Source organism: Drosophila subpulchrella, unplaced genomic scaffold, assembly GCF_014743375.2.
Source record: "Drosophila subpulchrella strain 33 F10 #4 breed RU33 unplaced genomic scaffold, RU_Dsub_v1.1 Primary Assembly Seq40, whole genome shotgun sequence".
NCBI classification, from domain to species: Eukaryota; Metazoa; Arthropoda; class Insecta; order Diptera; family Drosophilidae; genus Drosophila; species Drosophila subpulchrella.
In genome coordinates this window covers 760,443-775,903 of record NW_023665622.1, presented here as the reverse complement: position 1 = coordinate 775,903, position 15,461 = coordinate 760,443, and the positions used below count along the sequence as shown (strand labels likewise).

Sequence of the window (15,461 nt, the reverse complement as noted above, 5' to 3'; positions counted from 1 at the left end):
GTAAGTGGTGAAAGCAAATCTTATTTTCTTAAATACAACAAATCAAAGGCTTTAGGCCATCGGGAACCCATCAAAAGGGCCCCGGGACATTTTTATTAGGATTTTCTTTGAACGCTTTTTACATAACCTTTCAGTGGCGGACGCAGTTAGAAAGGCATTTCGGCGGGAGCAGCTTTCATCCATATTGGCAGGAACCGTCGGCGAACAGAGACGTAAATACGTCGCCAACGGAACCACATCGGTGAGTCCTTTCCGAGCAACCAGAATCCGGTTGCACCGCGACACTCCGGTGACGCTGCAAGACACGCGTGTCGCTCTTCACATTTGGTTCCTTGGCGCTCCGCCAATCTCCATCTGATTTCCACCACCGTCCTCAGAAGGTCCAGTGACGGGCGGCGACACCTACTGGGGCTGGACCACCAGAAACCACGCCAGCGAAGCCGTCCGACAGGCAACTACACTTGCCTGCAAGAAAAATGATCAAATTAGTTTAAGGTGAATTTATCTTTTATCAGAGAGACTAACGGTTGTGAATTAATACGGATTTACCGTCAGCGGTCCCAATTTGTACCCCTTTTTCTGTTTATTTTTTTAAAACAAATCTGGGCCCAGAAAATCGTCAATCACAAGATGATTGTAGCGCTCACATACCAGCTTCGTCCACGTCTCTTCTTATCCCTCGGATTCCCCCAGGGTCAGGCGACCCATCCCCTTTGAGCATCAGGCGTCTGTAGTTGTTGTCCCGCGTCTCTCGATCCCCTGCTTTGATCCCAAAAATAATAAGAAGCGGTTATCAAATTGCATCGTGAGTCGGGTAATAAACAATTAAAGTTTAGGGCCTAATTATAGATCAGCTATTTTAAATGTACACTTACTAAACTAAGCGTAATGGAGTGATTGCTTACCTTTTTGGGGAGATGTAGGGGCCGTAGACCGCCAGGAGATCATTCCGGGCGTTGATGTTGGGTGGTGCCTCCTAGACGTCCCTCGGGGCACCAACAGAAGGGTGGGTGCGCTGTGCTAGCAAGAACTACAAACAAATTTAATAAAATTCGTTTTGCTGACCTTTTTGCTGTTAGAGATGTGTATTATTATTAGTATCGTAAGACGGTGACAGTTATCGATATTAATGTTGGGGAACCGTTGGGACATTGGGGGTACTCCGCCCTAAAAAATTCCGAAGCTGGTCGGTGCTGTCCCGAAAAAAATTTTGCAATTCCGTAAAAAATCTCCAAATATCCGCCTCTCTTTGTTGCACGACTGTTTTCGTCGGGAGTCTTCCACGCTGCACCGACTTCTCTGCTGACGTCGACAGGGGCACAGTGTTTTTGCCACAAGAAAAAAACAAAAAAACTTTTTGCCTCCTGACATGTTACACCCATCCTACTCCAGAACTGAAGGGACGTATACAAAAATGTAAATGTTTGTCCTATTTTTAGGAAAAGTGACGGAGCCTGAGATTGAAGAATTGTAAAATTTTTTGACCGTTAAGGACCTACCAAAGTATTGTTACGACTGCCTAATTAAACAAAGGTAGTGTATTAATTTGTAAAATTTGTTTTCGGACTGTGGTTTTCCTTTGGAGTGACTTAAATATATAAACCACACCGACTTACTCCATATCTTTCCTTTAAGGGAGTACTGAGGAATCCGAGCAGAATTTAGGTTAAAACTCAAAAAATGGAGAGAAGATGTTGGAAGTATCGGGAAGGGAATTTTATTAATGCGCTGTTAAAATATATAAATTCAATTTCACTCCCATAGGATGATGAATAACCTGCTGCCTCGACTCTTAAACTCCAATACGGTTTTGTTATTTAATTCGAAATATTGGTGCCAAATAAATATTTATAGATGCCATTATTATACATTTTGTTTGTGCCTAACCGAAGTAGACACCTGCAGGACGATCGCGTCGCGGCAATGGTAACGATGGTTACTGCAATGCCGGACCACAGGCGATGCTGAACTGCGCTGAGGTTGAGCTAACGTGGTTAGCTGCTAGTTGAGATAGTGTATTACGAGCCCTATTCCTAGAGGTAGGAAGTAGAACCGCGGAGTTATGAGGTGTGTTGATAACTGATTTATTCTTCATTTGATACCTGCTTATATTCTACTTAGAACACGGAAGCTTAGTGTAATGGTTAGTGAAAGAAGCTATATTCTAAAGTAGGTCAGGGAATTATGATTACGGTAGCAGTTGCGTGGTTGGCTCGGCTGACACCGCAAATGTGCTGACTGCATTGGCGGGTCAGCGTATCGTCGTGACGGTGAGATGGTGAGATGGTGAGTTAGTAAGACATATGATATAATATGCTGACCAGCAATTCTCATCTGCAGTGAGTGCTACTGAGCGCCTGGTACTGTTCCCAATTTGGCTACTGCTTGATTTGTTGGGTGTGGTCATGTTGAGTACCTTTGGGTACGAACATTCTCCCCCCCATTGAGGGGTACCCTCAATTAAAGGCGTGATGTCGGTCCGCCCTTGGCCGAATTGTATAGAAAGCACCTAACAAATCATTGACCACGGGGGATCTTCAATTGCGGCGGTTCCTGTTTGTGATTCAGGTCCTTCACATCTTCTTGATGCTGCTGAACACTCCCCTTTGCGATAAAATTTACATTACCGTGGGGACTGAAATTGTGCCCTCGTAAAATTTGATCATTTGGCACGTCTATGGTATGTGGACGTTCTGCAACAAAACTAAGATCTTTCTTGGTTAAGTTTAGAAATGTTGAACCAAAGTCAGCCTTCTTGTAGGTTTTGAATTGATGAGACGTCGGTTCTATATTCATCGGATTTTTATCTTTCGTTGGCTCATAAGCAGCGTTCGGTCCTGCAAAATCATCTCTGTTTTCTATTAGATTGGGGTTGATTTCCGTATCAGATGAGGTTTCTTTATTGAGATAACCTGTGATTACATAACCAAGCCTTGTGCCTTGTGCCAAAGGTTTATTAGGTCCTAGTTCAAGACATTCACCGGTAATTACACGAGAAAATACTTCAGCCCCTAAAGTTAGGTCAATGGGTCCTAGTTGCCGAAAGTCAGGATCTGCTAACGGCAGTCCCTCGGGAATATTAAGATCGGTTGTAATCGGTACTGACGGTTGGTCTGTAATGACTGTGGGCATAATAAATACCTCTAATAGTTTTTCAAACCCTGATGTACAGGATGAGAGCTTTAGTGTTGATCTAATTGCTGTTGATATCTTTCCTCCGATTCCAGATATTTCAATCGGTGACCTTTGTTTAAGAGATAGCAGATCTGCCATTCTCCTTGAAATAAGATTCACCTGTGATCCACCATCTATTACAGCGCGACATGTTTGTAATTGACCGTTTGGCCCTTGTAATGAGACCTTGGCGGTCGCGAGCAAAGTATATCCTCCTTCGTGGTCGTAGCCTGCAACGGTTACTGCGCCGGCCACTGGATTGCTAGTCGGTCCTTGGTGTAACAGTGAATGATGCCGTTGCTGGCAGATTCGACAAGTGGTCGGTGATCCACAGTTTTCAACCTTATGAGCTGTAGACAAACAATTTGTGCATGCTCCTACTTGAATAATGGCTTGGCGCCGTGTTTTGGGGTCCATTTCCTGGAAACGGCTGCATGCTCTAATATGATGTGGTCCTAGATGACAAATCTTACAGCTCTCTTCGTTGTGAACTGACTGATAGCGGAGTGTTGCTGTGGGTTGAGCGCTTATCGTCTCCAGCATGCAAGCGCGCCGCTCAATAAACGTCAGTACACTCCATAACGTTGGAATTTCCGTTGGTGCATCCGCTGAGTTTTCAAGAGCAGCTAGAGACTGCTGGTCTAGTTTTCTTCTGATAAGAAAACATAGGATTGGATCCCAGGATTTTGTGCTGATATCAAGGTTTTTAAGAGTACTCATTGAATTTTTTATAGTGTCATGCAAGGCCCTTAGTTGGCGCGAGGAGCCGTCTATAGGCTTATGGTCAATAATTTTTGCAATGGCGGCGAATACTAGTATTTTTCCGTTCTGGTACCTGGCCTTTAAACGCAACCAGGTGTCGTCATAGCCACCCTGCGAGAAGGCTGTGTCTGTCAAGACGTTCCTCGCTTCACCACGAAGCGAACTCTGTAGAATATGTAGTTTTTGACTGGCCGAATATGGTTTGTTATGTACCAATTCCACAAAGAGATCATGGAACCGTGGCCAGTCTAGATACTCGCCGTTGAACTCCGGAATGCTAATTGGTGGAAGTGCCAAGTTTAGGCTCATTGGCGCGTCGTTTTCTCGTAGCAGGTTCATTTCGTATTCCTCGTATAATGTGTGGAATTGGGCTAGCTCTGCTTCTGCCAGAGCTGCGGCCCCAGGTGTGCTATCCAATTCGTCGTGGGCTTGCCTTAGTAACGCCCAATGGAGATCCAGGTGCCTTTGTAGGGCTGGGGTGACAGTTGGAGCGTTCGAGGCTAATGTTAATGATGACTCCAATTCGTTGCATCTTCTCTGCAACTGTCGGATCACCGTGTCAATTGTGGAATCTCCTTTGACTTGATCTCTTGTTGCGAGCTTGATGTTGGCCGAAGTTCGTCTGGGGGCCTTCGGAAGCCCGCTTCCAGTCGGCATGTTGTCCAGAAAGATATTCTGATATTTTTCGACCAGCTCTTTAAGTGCTACTAGTCGTGAAGAGTACTCACTTCCAGTGGGTAGTGCCGCTTGCTGGACCTCTTCATCTAGGTCGCAAAACTGCTGCCAGAGATCGTTTAACTGAGTTAGTTTACCGGAATAATATCCGTCTCGGTGGCGTCGGTCGGCAGAATCCTTGCCATAATTTTTAATGAGCTGTTGGATTTCCCCTTGTAGCTCGTTTTGGGTGTCTAGTAATCGATTGTGTAAATCGATTCTTGTGTGACTTGTTTCCTCAATGAATGAAGTAGACATATTGTGTGTCTTGGAAACAAAGAATCTTGTGAAGCTGGATGAAGCTGAGTATCCTGTGAAGCTGGATGAAGCTGAGTATCCTGTTAAGCTGGATGAAGCTGAAGTTCCTGTGACGCTGGAAGAAGAAGCGTATCCTGTGAAGCTGGATGAAGCTGAAGTTCCTGTGACGCTGGAAGAAGAAGCGTATCCTGTGAAGCTGGATTAAGCTGAAGTTCCTGTGACGCTGGAAGAAGAAGCGTATCCTGTGAAGCTGGATAAAGCTGAAGTTCCTGTGACGCTGGAAGACGAAGCGTATCCTGTGAAGCTGGATTAAGCTGAAGTTCCTGTGACGCTGGAAGAAGAAGCGTATCCTGTGAAGCTGGATTAAGCTGAAGTTCCTGTGACGCTGGAAGAAGAAGCGAATCCTGTGAAGCTGGATAAAGCTGAAGTTCCTGTGACGCTGGAAGACGAAGCGTATCCTGTGAAGCTGGATTAAGCTGAAGTTCCTGTGACGCTGGAAGAAGAAGCGTATCCTGTGAAGCTGGATTAAGCTGAAGTTCCTGTGACGCTGGAAGAAGAAGCGTATCCTGTGAAGCTGGATTAAGCTGAAGTTCCTGTGACGCTGGAAGACGAAGCGTATCCTTTGAAGCTGGATGAAGCTGAAGTTCCTTTAGTGGGAAGGGGGTTGCTTGAGTGTGATCCTTTGTTGTTAAAGGATCACGTCGGGGTCACCAATGTTTGTGCCTAACCGAAGTAGACACCTGCAGGACGATCGCGTCGCGGCAATGGTAACGATGGTTACTGCAATGCCGGACCACAGGCGATGCTGAACTGCGCTGAGGTTGAGCTAACGTGGTTAGCTGCTAGTTGAGATAGTGTATTACGAGCCCTATTCCTAGAGGTAGGAAGTAGAACCGCGGAGTTATGAGGTGTGTTGATAACTGATTTATTCTTCATTTGATACCTGCTTATATTCTACTTAGAACACGGAAGCTTAGTGTAATGGTTAGTGAAAGAAGCTATATTCTAAAGTAGGTCAGGGAATTATGATTACGGTAGCAGTTGCGTGGTTGGCTCGGCTGACACCGCAAATGTGCTGACTGCATTGGCGGGTCAGCGTATCGTCGTGACGGTGAGATGGTGAGATGGTGAGTTAGTAAGACATATGATATAATATGCTGACCAGCAATTCTCATCTGCAGTGAGTGCTACTGAGCGCCTGGTACTGTTCCCAATTTGGCTACTGCTTGGTTTGTTGGGTGTGGTCATGTTGAGTACCTTTGGGTACGAACACATTTAGAGCTTAAGGGTGTAAGGACCTTTTTCATAGGCTGGGATAAAACTCAGTCCGGCCAGGGTCCTCTACAGTTAAATTTGTAGAAAAGTATTGGGACGAAACTGGACGGGGAGTTGCCGCGGGGATTTGTGGGGAAAAGAGGCCAGAGTATCCGCGTTGCACCGAGTAAGCAGCTCTAGCGCAACACGGCACCCGAAAGGTATAGTCGAGGGCGGGCCTGCTCCCGGCGAAAATACTAACGAAACGAGCGGCGTAGCCGATCCCTGAGAAAATACCAACAAAACTGGACGGCGTGGCCGTTCCCCCTGGATGTGCGACTCACAAGCTACTGGGGTAGGGGGTATGGATCCGAGGGGAGGATGGCCAGAGGCGATCCTTTCCTATGCTCCTTGTGGGCGATCGGGTGGTCGTTTGCACTGAGTAAGCTTCTCTGGCGCAACACGATTCCCGACCGGCACAAATCACTGCACGTGGGTTCCCGAAAAATGCACAAATTCACACGGACACATACTTCCTCATTCTCTCTTGTCTTTATTATTCGCTAGTACTACTACTACTACCCCTACTCGCACTCAGTCTGATCTCTATCGTCTGTCCCACTTACTCCTTGGATCCGGCGTGCCGACGCTCGTGCCGCTGTACCACTCCGGGTTGAAGTCCGCTCCTAGGTCTGGTCGCCTTTTCTGCCATTCGGGAATGAGACCGAGCTTCCGCCCTTGCGGCCGCATGTAAGCCCGGTTTGCCTGGTTTCTTCGTTTCCAACACAGTTTCTTATCGAACCTCCGCCTATCGCTATCGGCACTATCAGCTGTTGGCCCTCGGTAGACCAACACTGGGGGGTTTTCCAGCCCTGGTGCGCGCGATATTTAAATCTGATAAGCTTAGCTTCTAGTTTGAACTTAAATAAATTGCCTTCGTGGCGTAACGACTTATGGCTAACTTATGGTTATAACTTATAAATAAATGGCCTTCGTGGCGTAATCTCCAATTATGTGCCTTCGTGGCGGAAAGAATAGAAGTGGCGAAATGTGGAGGGTGTGTTTCACGCATCCTCACACCCCCCCCTTTCTTCGGCGTGATTATGGCGGAGGGAAACGTCGATCCTGCGCCTGGATGGATGCGACTAGGGCTGTAGGAAGTCGTCGCTGGTGGGTGTCTACCCTCCAGCCGACTGGGGCGATGATCCCTTGGGCCTCCTCCATGACTTGTCCTGCCTGAGTGCGAGGATCGACTTATCTAGTGGGTACAACTCTCAGCTTAACCTAGTTTTCTACTAAAGTTAATACTACGATGCTTTGGGTACATTCGTCGACTCCCTTATGTTGGGTACGCGCTCTCTCCGGTGGCTTCTTCCGGGTCCCCTAGTTCGTCGCTGCGTTGGTGGTACTCCTTCAGGTCGCCTACTCCTACTGTTCGCCTCTTCCTGTTTTCCATATGTTGAATCCTGACGATATTCGGGGAGAAAACTTCAGCACCTTAAATGGCCCCGAGTACTTAGGAGCAAGCTTCGCGTTAAAGCCTTCGCTGGCCTTTGACAGGTGGTGGAGGCGGACCATAACCTGTGATCCGAGCTGGGGTCTCCACTCGCGACGTCGCAAATTGTAGTGGCGGCCTTGTTCCTGAGAATCCATCTGGTTGGTTTCCAGCGCAGTGCGGAAAGCTTCCTGAAGTCGTTTAGCTCGCTCAGTGGGGTCCAACGGCGACGAGTGTAGACCAGGCGTGACCACATCAAAGAGGGCCCCTGGCAATCTGGGTTCCCTACCCTGCACCAGATAGGCGGGGCTGAAACCCGTGCTATCTGAGATGCTCGTGTTTATGGCCAGCGAGATCTCTGGCAGTAGCTGATCCCATGTCCTGTGATCCTGGTCCACGTACTGGGCTATCATTGTCTTGATGGTCCGGTTTGCCCGTTCGGTGGGGTTCTGCTGCGGGGAATAGGGAGCTGTGTATTCCAGTTTGATGCCGTTAGTGCGACAGAATGTCTTGAAACCGCGGCTGGTGAAGTGCGTGCCGTTGTCGCAGATCAAAGTCTTGGGTGCTCCAAAGCGGGATATTATCCTTTCCCGAAATCCAAACTCCAGTTGGGCGGCTGTGGCCTTCTTTAGGGGGATGATCTCGACCCATTTGGAAAAGACATCTATAAATACGAGCAGCATGGTATTCCCTCGTCGGGTCCGAGGGAGAGGTCCAACGAAGTCGGCTCCGACGAGCGCGAATGGCTCCGTGGGATGGCGGGTGAGCATTTTGCCCGCCGGTTTGCGTTGACTCACCTTGTATTGTTGGTAAACCAAGCAGCTGGTGACGTACCGCACAACGTCTCGATGTAATCCCGGCCAGAAATATCGTTGGGCAATCCGTCTGCGAGTTTTCCGGATGCCCAGGTGACCAGCAGAAGGGTGGTCGTGGCATTCCTCCAGCACTCGTTGTCTCTGCTCCCGAGGCACGCAAAGCTTCCATGGGTTGCTGTTTCTCACGTCTGAGGTATGTCCGATGTGTCGATACAGCTGTCCGTGATCCAGAGTGTAATCCGGAAACTTTTCGGGGCGCCTCTGGACTTCTTCTTGCATCCTCCGGATCCATTTGCACTGAGTTCCGTGTTCCGCGAGCAGCTGAAGCATCCCTAGGGGTTGTCGGGAGAGGGCGTCGGCGACAACGTTGTATTTGCCCTTCCGATAGAGGACGGTAAACTGGTATTGTTGCAGCTCCAGAGCCCACCGGGCTATGCGGCCCGTGGGGTTGTCAATCGAGTTCAACCACTTGAGAGCGAGGTGATCCGTAATCAAAGTCAATCAAAGTCAAACTGGTAGCCCTCCAAGTAGCAGCGTAGCTTCCGCGTGGCCCAAACTATGGCGAGGCACTCCTTTTCCGTAGTGGAGTAGTTTTCCTCGGCTCGGTCGAGGCGTCGACTTACGTAGGCGATGACCTTTTCCTCTCCATCGATGCTCTGAGTGAGGACTGCTCCAAGTCCTGCATCACTTGCATCCGTCTGAAGCTGGAACTTGTATTCAAAGTTTGGGCAGGCCAGTACCGGTGCGGCCGTTAGTCTGGCTTTGAGTGTCTCAAATGCCTGCTGTTGGGGCTCCTCCCAGCTCCACTTGACCCCCTTCCTGAGGAGTCGGGACATGGGCTGAACGATGGAGGCGAAATCCTGGACGAAGCGTCGATACCAAGATGCGATGCCCAAATGGCGACGGAGTTCCTTGACGTTGGTTGGCGGGCGTAGTCCCTGGATAGCAGCTATCTTATCTGGGTCCGTCCTGATGCCTTCTTCGCTGATCAAGTGGCCTAAGTATACCAGCTTTTTCTGGAAAAACTTGCACTTGCCTTGATTCAGCCGAAACTTTGCTTCCCGTAGTCGTCGGAAGACTTCCCTGAGATTCCTGGCATGTTCCTCCCACGTCGCCCCGATGACGATAATGTCATCCAAGTAGGCGAAGGCGTGGGGTTCCATATCCGGCCCGATGACGCGGTCAAGGGCTCGCTGGAACGTTGCTGGGGCAGAATGCAGTCCAAAGGGCATGACTTTCCAGTGGAAGAGTCCACGCCCAGGGACGGTGAAAGCCGTGCATTCGCGGCTTCCTTCCGCCATAGGGATCTGCCAGTATCCATTCTTAAGATCCAGCGTTGAGATGAACCGGGCGTTCCGTAGCCGCTCCAATATGTGGTTGATTCGTGGGAGTGGGTACGCATCGGGTATGGAATGTGCGTTGAGTTGTCGATAGTCGACGCACATCCGCATATCCCCTGTCTTCTTCCGCACGAGCACCAGCGGGGCACTGTGCGGGCTACGGGAGGGCTCGATTCGGTCGTCGCGTAATAGCTCGTCCAACTGCTGATTGATTATGCTCTGCATGGCGGGGTTCTTTGGATAATACCGCTGCTTTAGTGGCTTATTCTCCCGGAGAGTGATGGTATGCTCGGCGATCTCCGTTGGCCCGCTTAGCTCGTCGAAAAGCTGTAGCTCCTCTTGCAGAAAGTGGGCGGTTTCCTCGGCGTGAGGTTCTTCGGCCACCTGTAGCCTGGTTGGGTCCTCCGCTACAGTGGCCAGGTGTCCGTGGGGACAGTGGCTCCGGAACGGGTTGTGCTTCCGTGCGCTGGCTGCGTCCGACTGGGCTGGCAGCTGATATACACCGATTTTCCATTGTGGTTCCCCAGGCCCAGGTGAGGTGGCTGGTTTGCGCGTGTGAATTTCCACCGTTGTGGTGGCCAACAGGGCGCTCGTGGAGGGGCGTCGAAACGGGTTCTTCTCCTTTGCCGTGGCGGCGTCCGCCTGCGGCTGTAGGCCGTACCTGTTCTCCGTGGTGATGCAGGTTCCCGCGGTGTCGCCTAACGGGTTCCTTGACAACGGGGGTCCCGAGGGGTCAGGACTTGTCTTCCGCACTGGCGCGCATGGCTTTATGTGAGTCCTCGGAGCAGGCTTTGGAACTGTTTTGGTCCCCCCCTCGGTGCCTTGCGATGATTGCGGCGTACCGGGTGTGCTTGGGGATTGCGCGGTTGCGGCCGTAGGAGTCGCCCGCGTATCTGGGGTTGGTTCTACCTTCCGGGTGGCAGGTGGGGCTAGTTGCAAGCAGACTTGCCCGCAGATTAGAGTTGCGCTGATGGCGCAAAGAAAGTCGATGCCCAAAATCACTTCATCCAGGATCGTTGGCAGGACTAGTAGCGTCAGCCCGATCGGTCGGTCGTTTAAGCCGACTTGCGCCTGGAGGGCCTTGGTCACCTCTTTCTGGGATCCATCCGCCAGAGAGATGCGGGAGCGGACTTCTCTGCTGTTTCTTCCTGAGTCTAGGCGCTTGGCGATCGCTTCGCTGACAAAGCTTCGCGAGGCTCCTGTGTCAATTGTTGCCGAGAAAGGTTGTCCCTCGATGGTAACATTGGCAACAATCCGCCCCCCCGCCAGGCGGAGTGGGGAATCTAGTGCTGGGGGAGCACCAAGTGGGTCACCGCGGGCTCCCGACGTGGGCGGTGACCCTGGCCGTTTTCCGTCCGGCGGCAGCAGTCGATGGTACGGATGCTTCGTTTCCCGCAGTCCCAGCAGTACATCAGCGGTGGGTTTCGGCATTCTCGTGAGAAGTGTCCAATTTCTCCGCAGCGGTGACAAGCTCGGCCGATGTCAACCGGTGGTTCCGCTTCCTGGGCGATCATCCCGTTGGATATCGCCGGCCTCCTGGGTCCAGGTGTGGGTCGAGGTGTGGGTCTTTCGCTACTCTCCCTGCCGGAATTCCAGCTTGCGGTTGGAATTAGGGCTGCATATCGAACGGGGTCTCGATCCCGTGCGATTTCGAACGCAGTTGCCAGTTGGGTAAGCCCCTTTAGTGAGGAGAACTCATGTCGCCGTATGAAAAGCTGGTACTCCGGCATTAAATTCTCGTAGATCCGCTCGAGCTCCTGGTCTAGTGAGTACTTGGCGCGTTGCATCATCAGGCGTAATTCCAATACGTATATTTTGAAGAGCTCGCCCACTTGTTGTTGCCTGGTCCGGATGGCATCTTCTAGGCTCTGGTAGTACCGCGGAGGCAAGAAAAACTCCAGAAACTCTCTCCGGAAAGTTTCCCATGGCTCGGTGTGCATTTGCTATGCCCGGTACCAGCCTTCGGCGCGGCCTGAGAGAAGTCCAATGACGGCCCTCGGTATGTCACTCGTTCTCACATTGTAGGCAGTGGCACCTTCCTCGATGCATTCTATAAAATGAACGGGGTCTGACTGTCCGTCAAAAAGTACGCCCCATCCTCGCAGTTTCTCGGCGAACACGGCCGCGGATATAGGGCTGTGCGGAAGATGGGCGGCTGGGTTGGCGGCCGGTATCTCCCGTCCAGGGCTTTTCCGTAGGTTCCCTAAGCCGGGCACGGGAAGCGTGTGATCCTCAATTCCGGGCATCGGTGAGGTAGCCCGACTGGTGGACGTCCTCGGGGTGGGTGCTTCCGGGTATATTGCCTCCAGTGCGGCAAAGCGCTCTCGTAGAGCCGGGCTGTGGTCTCCTCCTCCGATGAAGGATGCCAATCGTGGTCGTAGTTCGTCTACTTGGCCGTTCGAGTCAAGTCCAAAGTCTTTTAGCAGAGCCTGCAGCTCGTCCTTCCGGCGGTAGGCGATCCACCTGACCCCCATGTTTGCGGTCGTGGAATCACCCCCGGATGCGGTGAAAAACCTGTCCTCTTCCAGTCCGGCAGCAGCCGGATCTGGCTTTGATTCTGCGTCCTCTGACGTTTTCTTTCCCGAGTCACTGGGCATACGCGCGGTGGCGCTGCCGATGGCTCTGCTGGGGATCACTCGGTGAGCGCTAGTGGCGTGACTGGGCGCTGGGCGCTACCAGGGGCGTGATGCGGCGGGCGCACGGCAGGTGCTGCTAACGTGCGGCAGTGGCTGACCGATGTGGTTGCGGGTGGCGCTCCCGTTGCCCCGTGGACGGCGCTGCTGGCGGCGCGATGGACGTTGCTGAGGGCGCGGTGGCCGCTCGTTGCGCGCTCCTGGTGGCGCTCGTAGCTAGTGACCACGTATCCGGCGCGGTTGGCGCTGCTGAGGGCGCGGCTGATTGGCGCTCCTGATGGCGCTCGGTGATTGGCGCTCGGTTGGCGCTGCTGAGGGCGCCTGTTGGGCACTAACGCCGCTCGATGGGCGCTGAACGCTGCTGAGGGCGCGGAAGCCGCTCGGTTGGCACTGCTGTCGCCCTGCTTGATGGCGCTCGGTGGAAGCCGCTCGTAGGGCGCTGCTGGTGGCGCGGTGGGTGCTGTCGGCAGGCGCTAGTGAAGACGCAGTGGACGCTCCTGTGGATCCCGTGGGGGGTGCTGCTGATAGCGCGGCCGATGGGGCGCTGACGCCGATGGTAGGCGTTCGTTGGGCGCGAGGCGCGGTGGCCGCTGTGGAGGGCGAGGTGGCCGCTCTGTGGGCACCTGATGGCCACGTGGGTGGCACTGCACGGCGCGGGACGCTGCTGGGTCTGCGCTGCTGATAACGCGGCTGGCGGCGCGGGTGACGCTGCTGAGGGCGCGGTGGCCGCGCTGTGCGTGCTCCTGGTGGGCACGTGGGTGGGTGCCGCTGGTGGTGCACTGACGCCACCCGATGAGCGCTGAACGCTGCTGAGGGCGAGGGGCCGCTCGTTGCGCGCTCCTGGTGACGCTCGTTGTGTGGCTGGTGACCACGTGTCCGGTGCGGTTGGCGCTGCTGTGGGCGCGACTGGGCGCTGCTGTCGCTGAGGGCACTGCTCGGGGCGTGATATGCGCTTGACGGCTTCGTGGGAGGCCACGTGGCTATGTGGCTCTCCGGGAGTGGGTTAGCGTTGGCGGGCGCAGCGTTACGGGATCCCCTACTCGAACTATTCCTGCGGTCTCCTATCTTTCCCTAAATCTCATCTACTGGACATGGGTCTTTAGGCCATGCGGTTGGTGGTAAAAACCCAACTCTCCTGAAGGACATCTAGTCGTCTTTATTCGTCCCTGTTCGGGCGCCAAACTGTAAGGACCTTTTTCATAGGCTGGGATAAAACTCAGTCCGGCCAGGGTCCTCTACAGTTAAATTTGTAGAAAAGTATTGGGACGAAACTGGACGGGGAGTTGCCGCGGGGATTTGTGGGGAAAAGAGGCCAGAGTATCCGCGTTGCACCGAGTAAGCAGCTCTAGCGCAACACGGCACCCGAAAGGTATAGTGGAGGGCGGGGCTGCTCCCGGCGAAAATACTAACGAAACGAGCGGCATAGCCGATCCCTGAGAAAATACCAACAAAACTGGACGGCGTGGCCGTTCCCCCTGGATGTGCGACTCACAAGCTACTGGGGTAGGGGGTAGGGATCCGAGGGGAGGATGGCCGGAGGCGACCCTTCCCTGTGCTCCCTGTGGTCGATCGAGTGGTCGTTTGCACTGAGTAAGCTTCTCTGGCGCAACACGATTCCCGACCGGCACAGATCACTGCACGTGGCTCGCGACTACCTAAACCGTATTTGGGGCGGGGTTCCCAGGAGAGGGTGGCCAGAGGCGATCCTTTCCTATGCTCCTTGTAAGCGATCGGGTGGTCGTTTGCACTGAGTAAGCTTCTCTGGCGCAACACGATTTCCGACCGGCACAAATCACTGCACGTGAGTTCCCGAAAAATGCACAAATTCACACGGACACATATTTCCTCATTCGCTCTTGTCTTTATTATTCGCTAGTACTACTACTACTACCCCTACTCGCACTCAGTCTGATCTCTATCGTCTGTCCCACTTACTCCTTGGATCCGGCGTGCCGACGCTCGTGCCGCTATACCACTCCGGGTTGAAGTCCGCTCCTAGGTCTGGTCGCCTTTGCTGCCATTCGGGAATGAGACCGAGCTTCCGCCCTTGCGGCCGCATGTAAGCCCGGTTTGCCTGGTTTCTTCGTTTCCCAACACAGTTTCTTATCGAACCTCCGCCTATCGCTATCGGCACTATCAGCTGTTGGCCCTCGGTAGACCAACACTGGGGGGTTTTCCAGCCCTGGTGCGCGCGATATTTAAATCTGATAAGCTTAGCTTCTAGTTTGAACTTAAATAAATTGCCTTCGTGGCGTAACGACTTATGGCTAACTTATGCTTATAACTTATAAATAAATGGCCTTCGTGGCGTAATCTCCAATTATATGCCTTCGTGGCGGAAAGAATAGAAGTGGCGAAGTGTGGAGGGTGTGTTTTACGCATCCTCACAAGGGTTTAATTTAAAAGCCCGGTTATTACGTTACAAGACATATTGAAAATGTTTGCGAATTGCATAATAATGTACATACTGTTGAAAGTCTGTTAAACAAAATTTATGTAATTACTTAATTAATTTATGTTTTCAATTGGAATCTCTTAAAATTGAAAATGTAGAACATTTAAAGGGCCTGCCAATTCACTTGTATAAAAATTCAAATATAATTCAAATGTTAGTAAATAAGTATAAATAAGTCCATATAAAAACGTAAACATCTAAACAAATTTTAAAATATTAAACAAAACTGTAAGTACTGAATAAAATATGTAAACAGGTAAAAAAATTCTGATTGACATTAAAATATCACATTAACAATAATATCAATTAGATTTCCTTAACATCCAATCTATAGATTGGATATTACTATATAAAATTAAGAATAAAATCCATTTTATATTCTTAGTATACTATCAACAACAAAGTAAATTTGATAATATAATATTAATTTCATAATTCTATCAATTCATCATTGTAATATATAATCAATATATATATTAGGTCCAGTGGCCTGTTCTGAAAAGTTTAACTCATTAACGAAGGAGTTCCGCCCTAAAAAGTCATAACCTTGGATATAAGGAA

At 51.3% G+C, this 15,461-nt stretch overlaps 1 protein-coding gene across 1 annotated transcript; it reads right to left on the bottom strand.

The window, feature by feature from the left end:
* Nucleotides 1-12,444: 12,444 nt before the first annotated feature.
* LOC119562208 (proline-rich protein 36-like) lies at nucleotides 12,445-14,504 on the bottom strand. The gene is made up of 3 exons (XM_037875404.1): nucleotides 14,381-14,504; nucleotides 12,995-13,435; nucleotides 12,445-12,905 (listed from the first exon to the last, which is right to left on the bottom strand). The coding sequence occupies exons 1-3, from the start codon at nucleotides 14,502-14,504 to the stop codon at nucleotides 12,445-12,447; spliced, it is 1,026 nt and encodes a 341-aa protein (XP_037731332.1).
* Nucleotides 14,505-15,461: the final 957 nt, after the last annotated feature.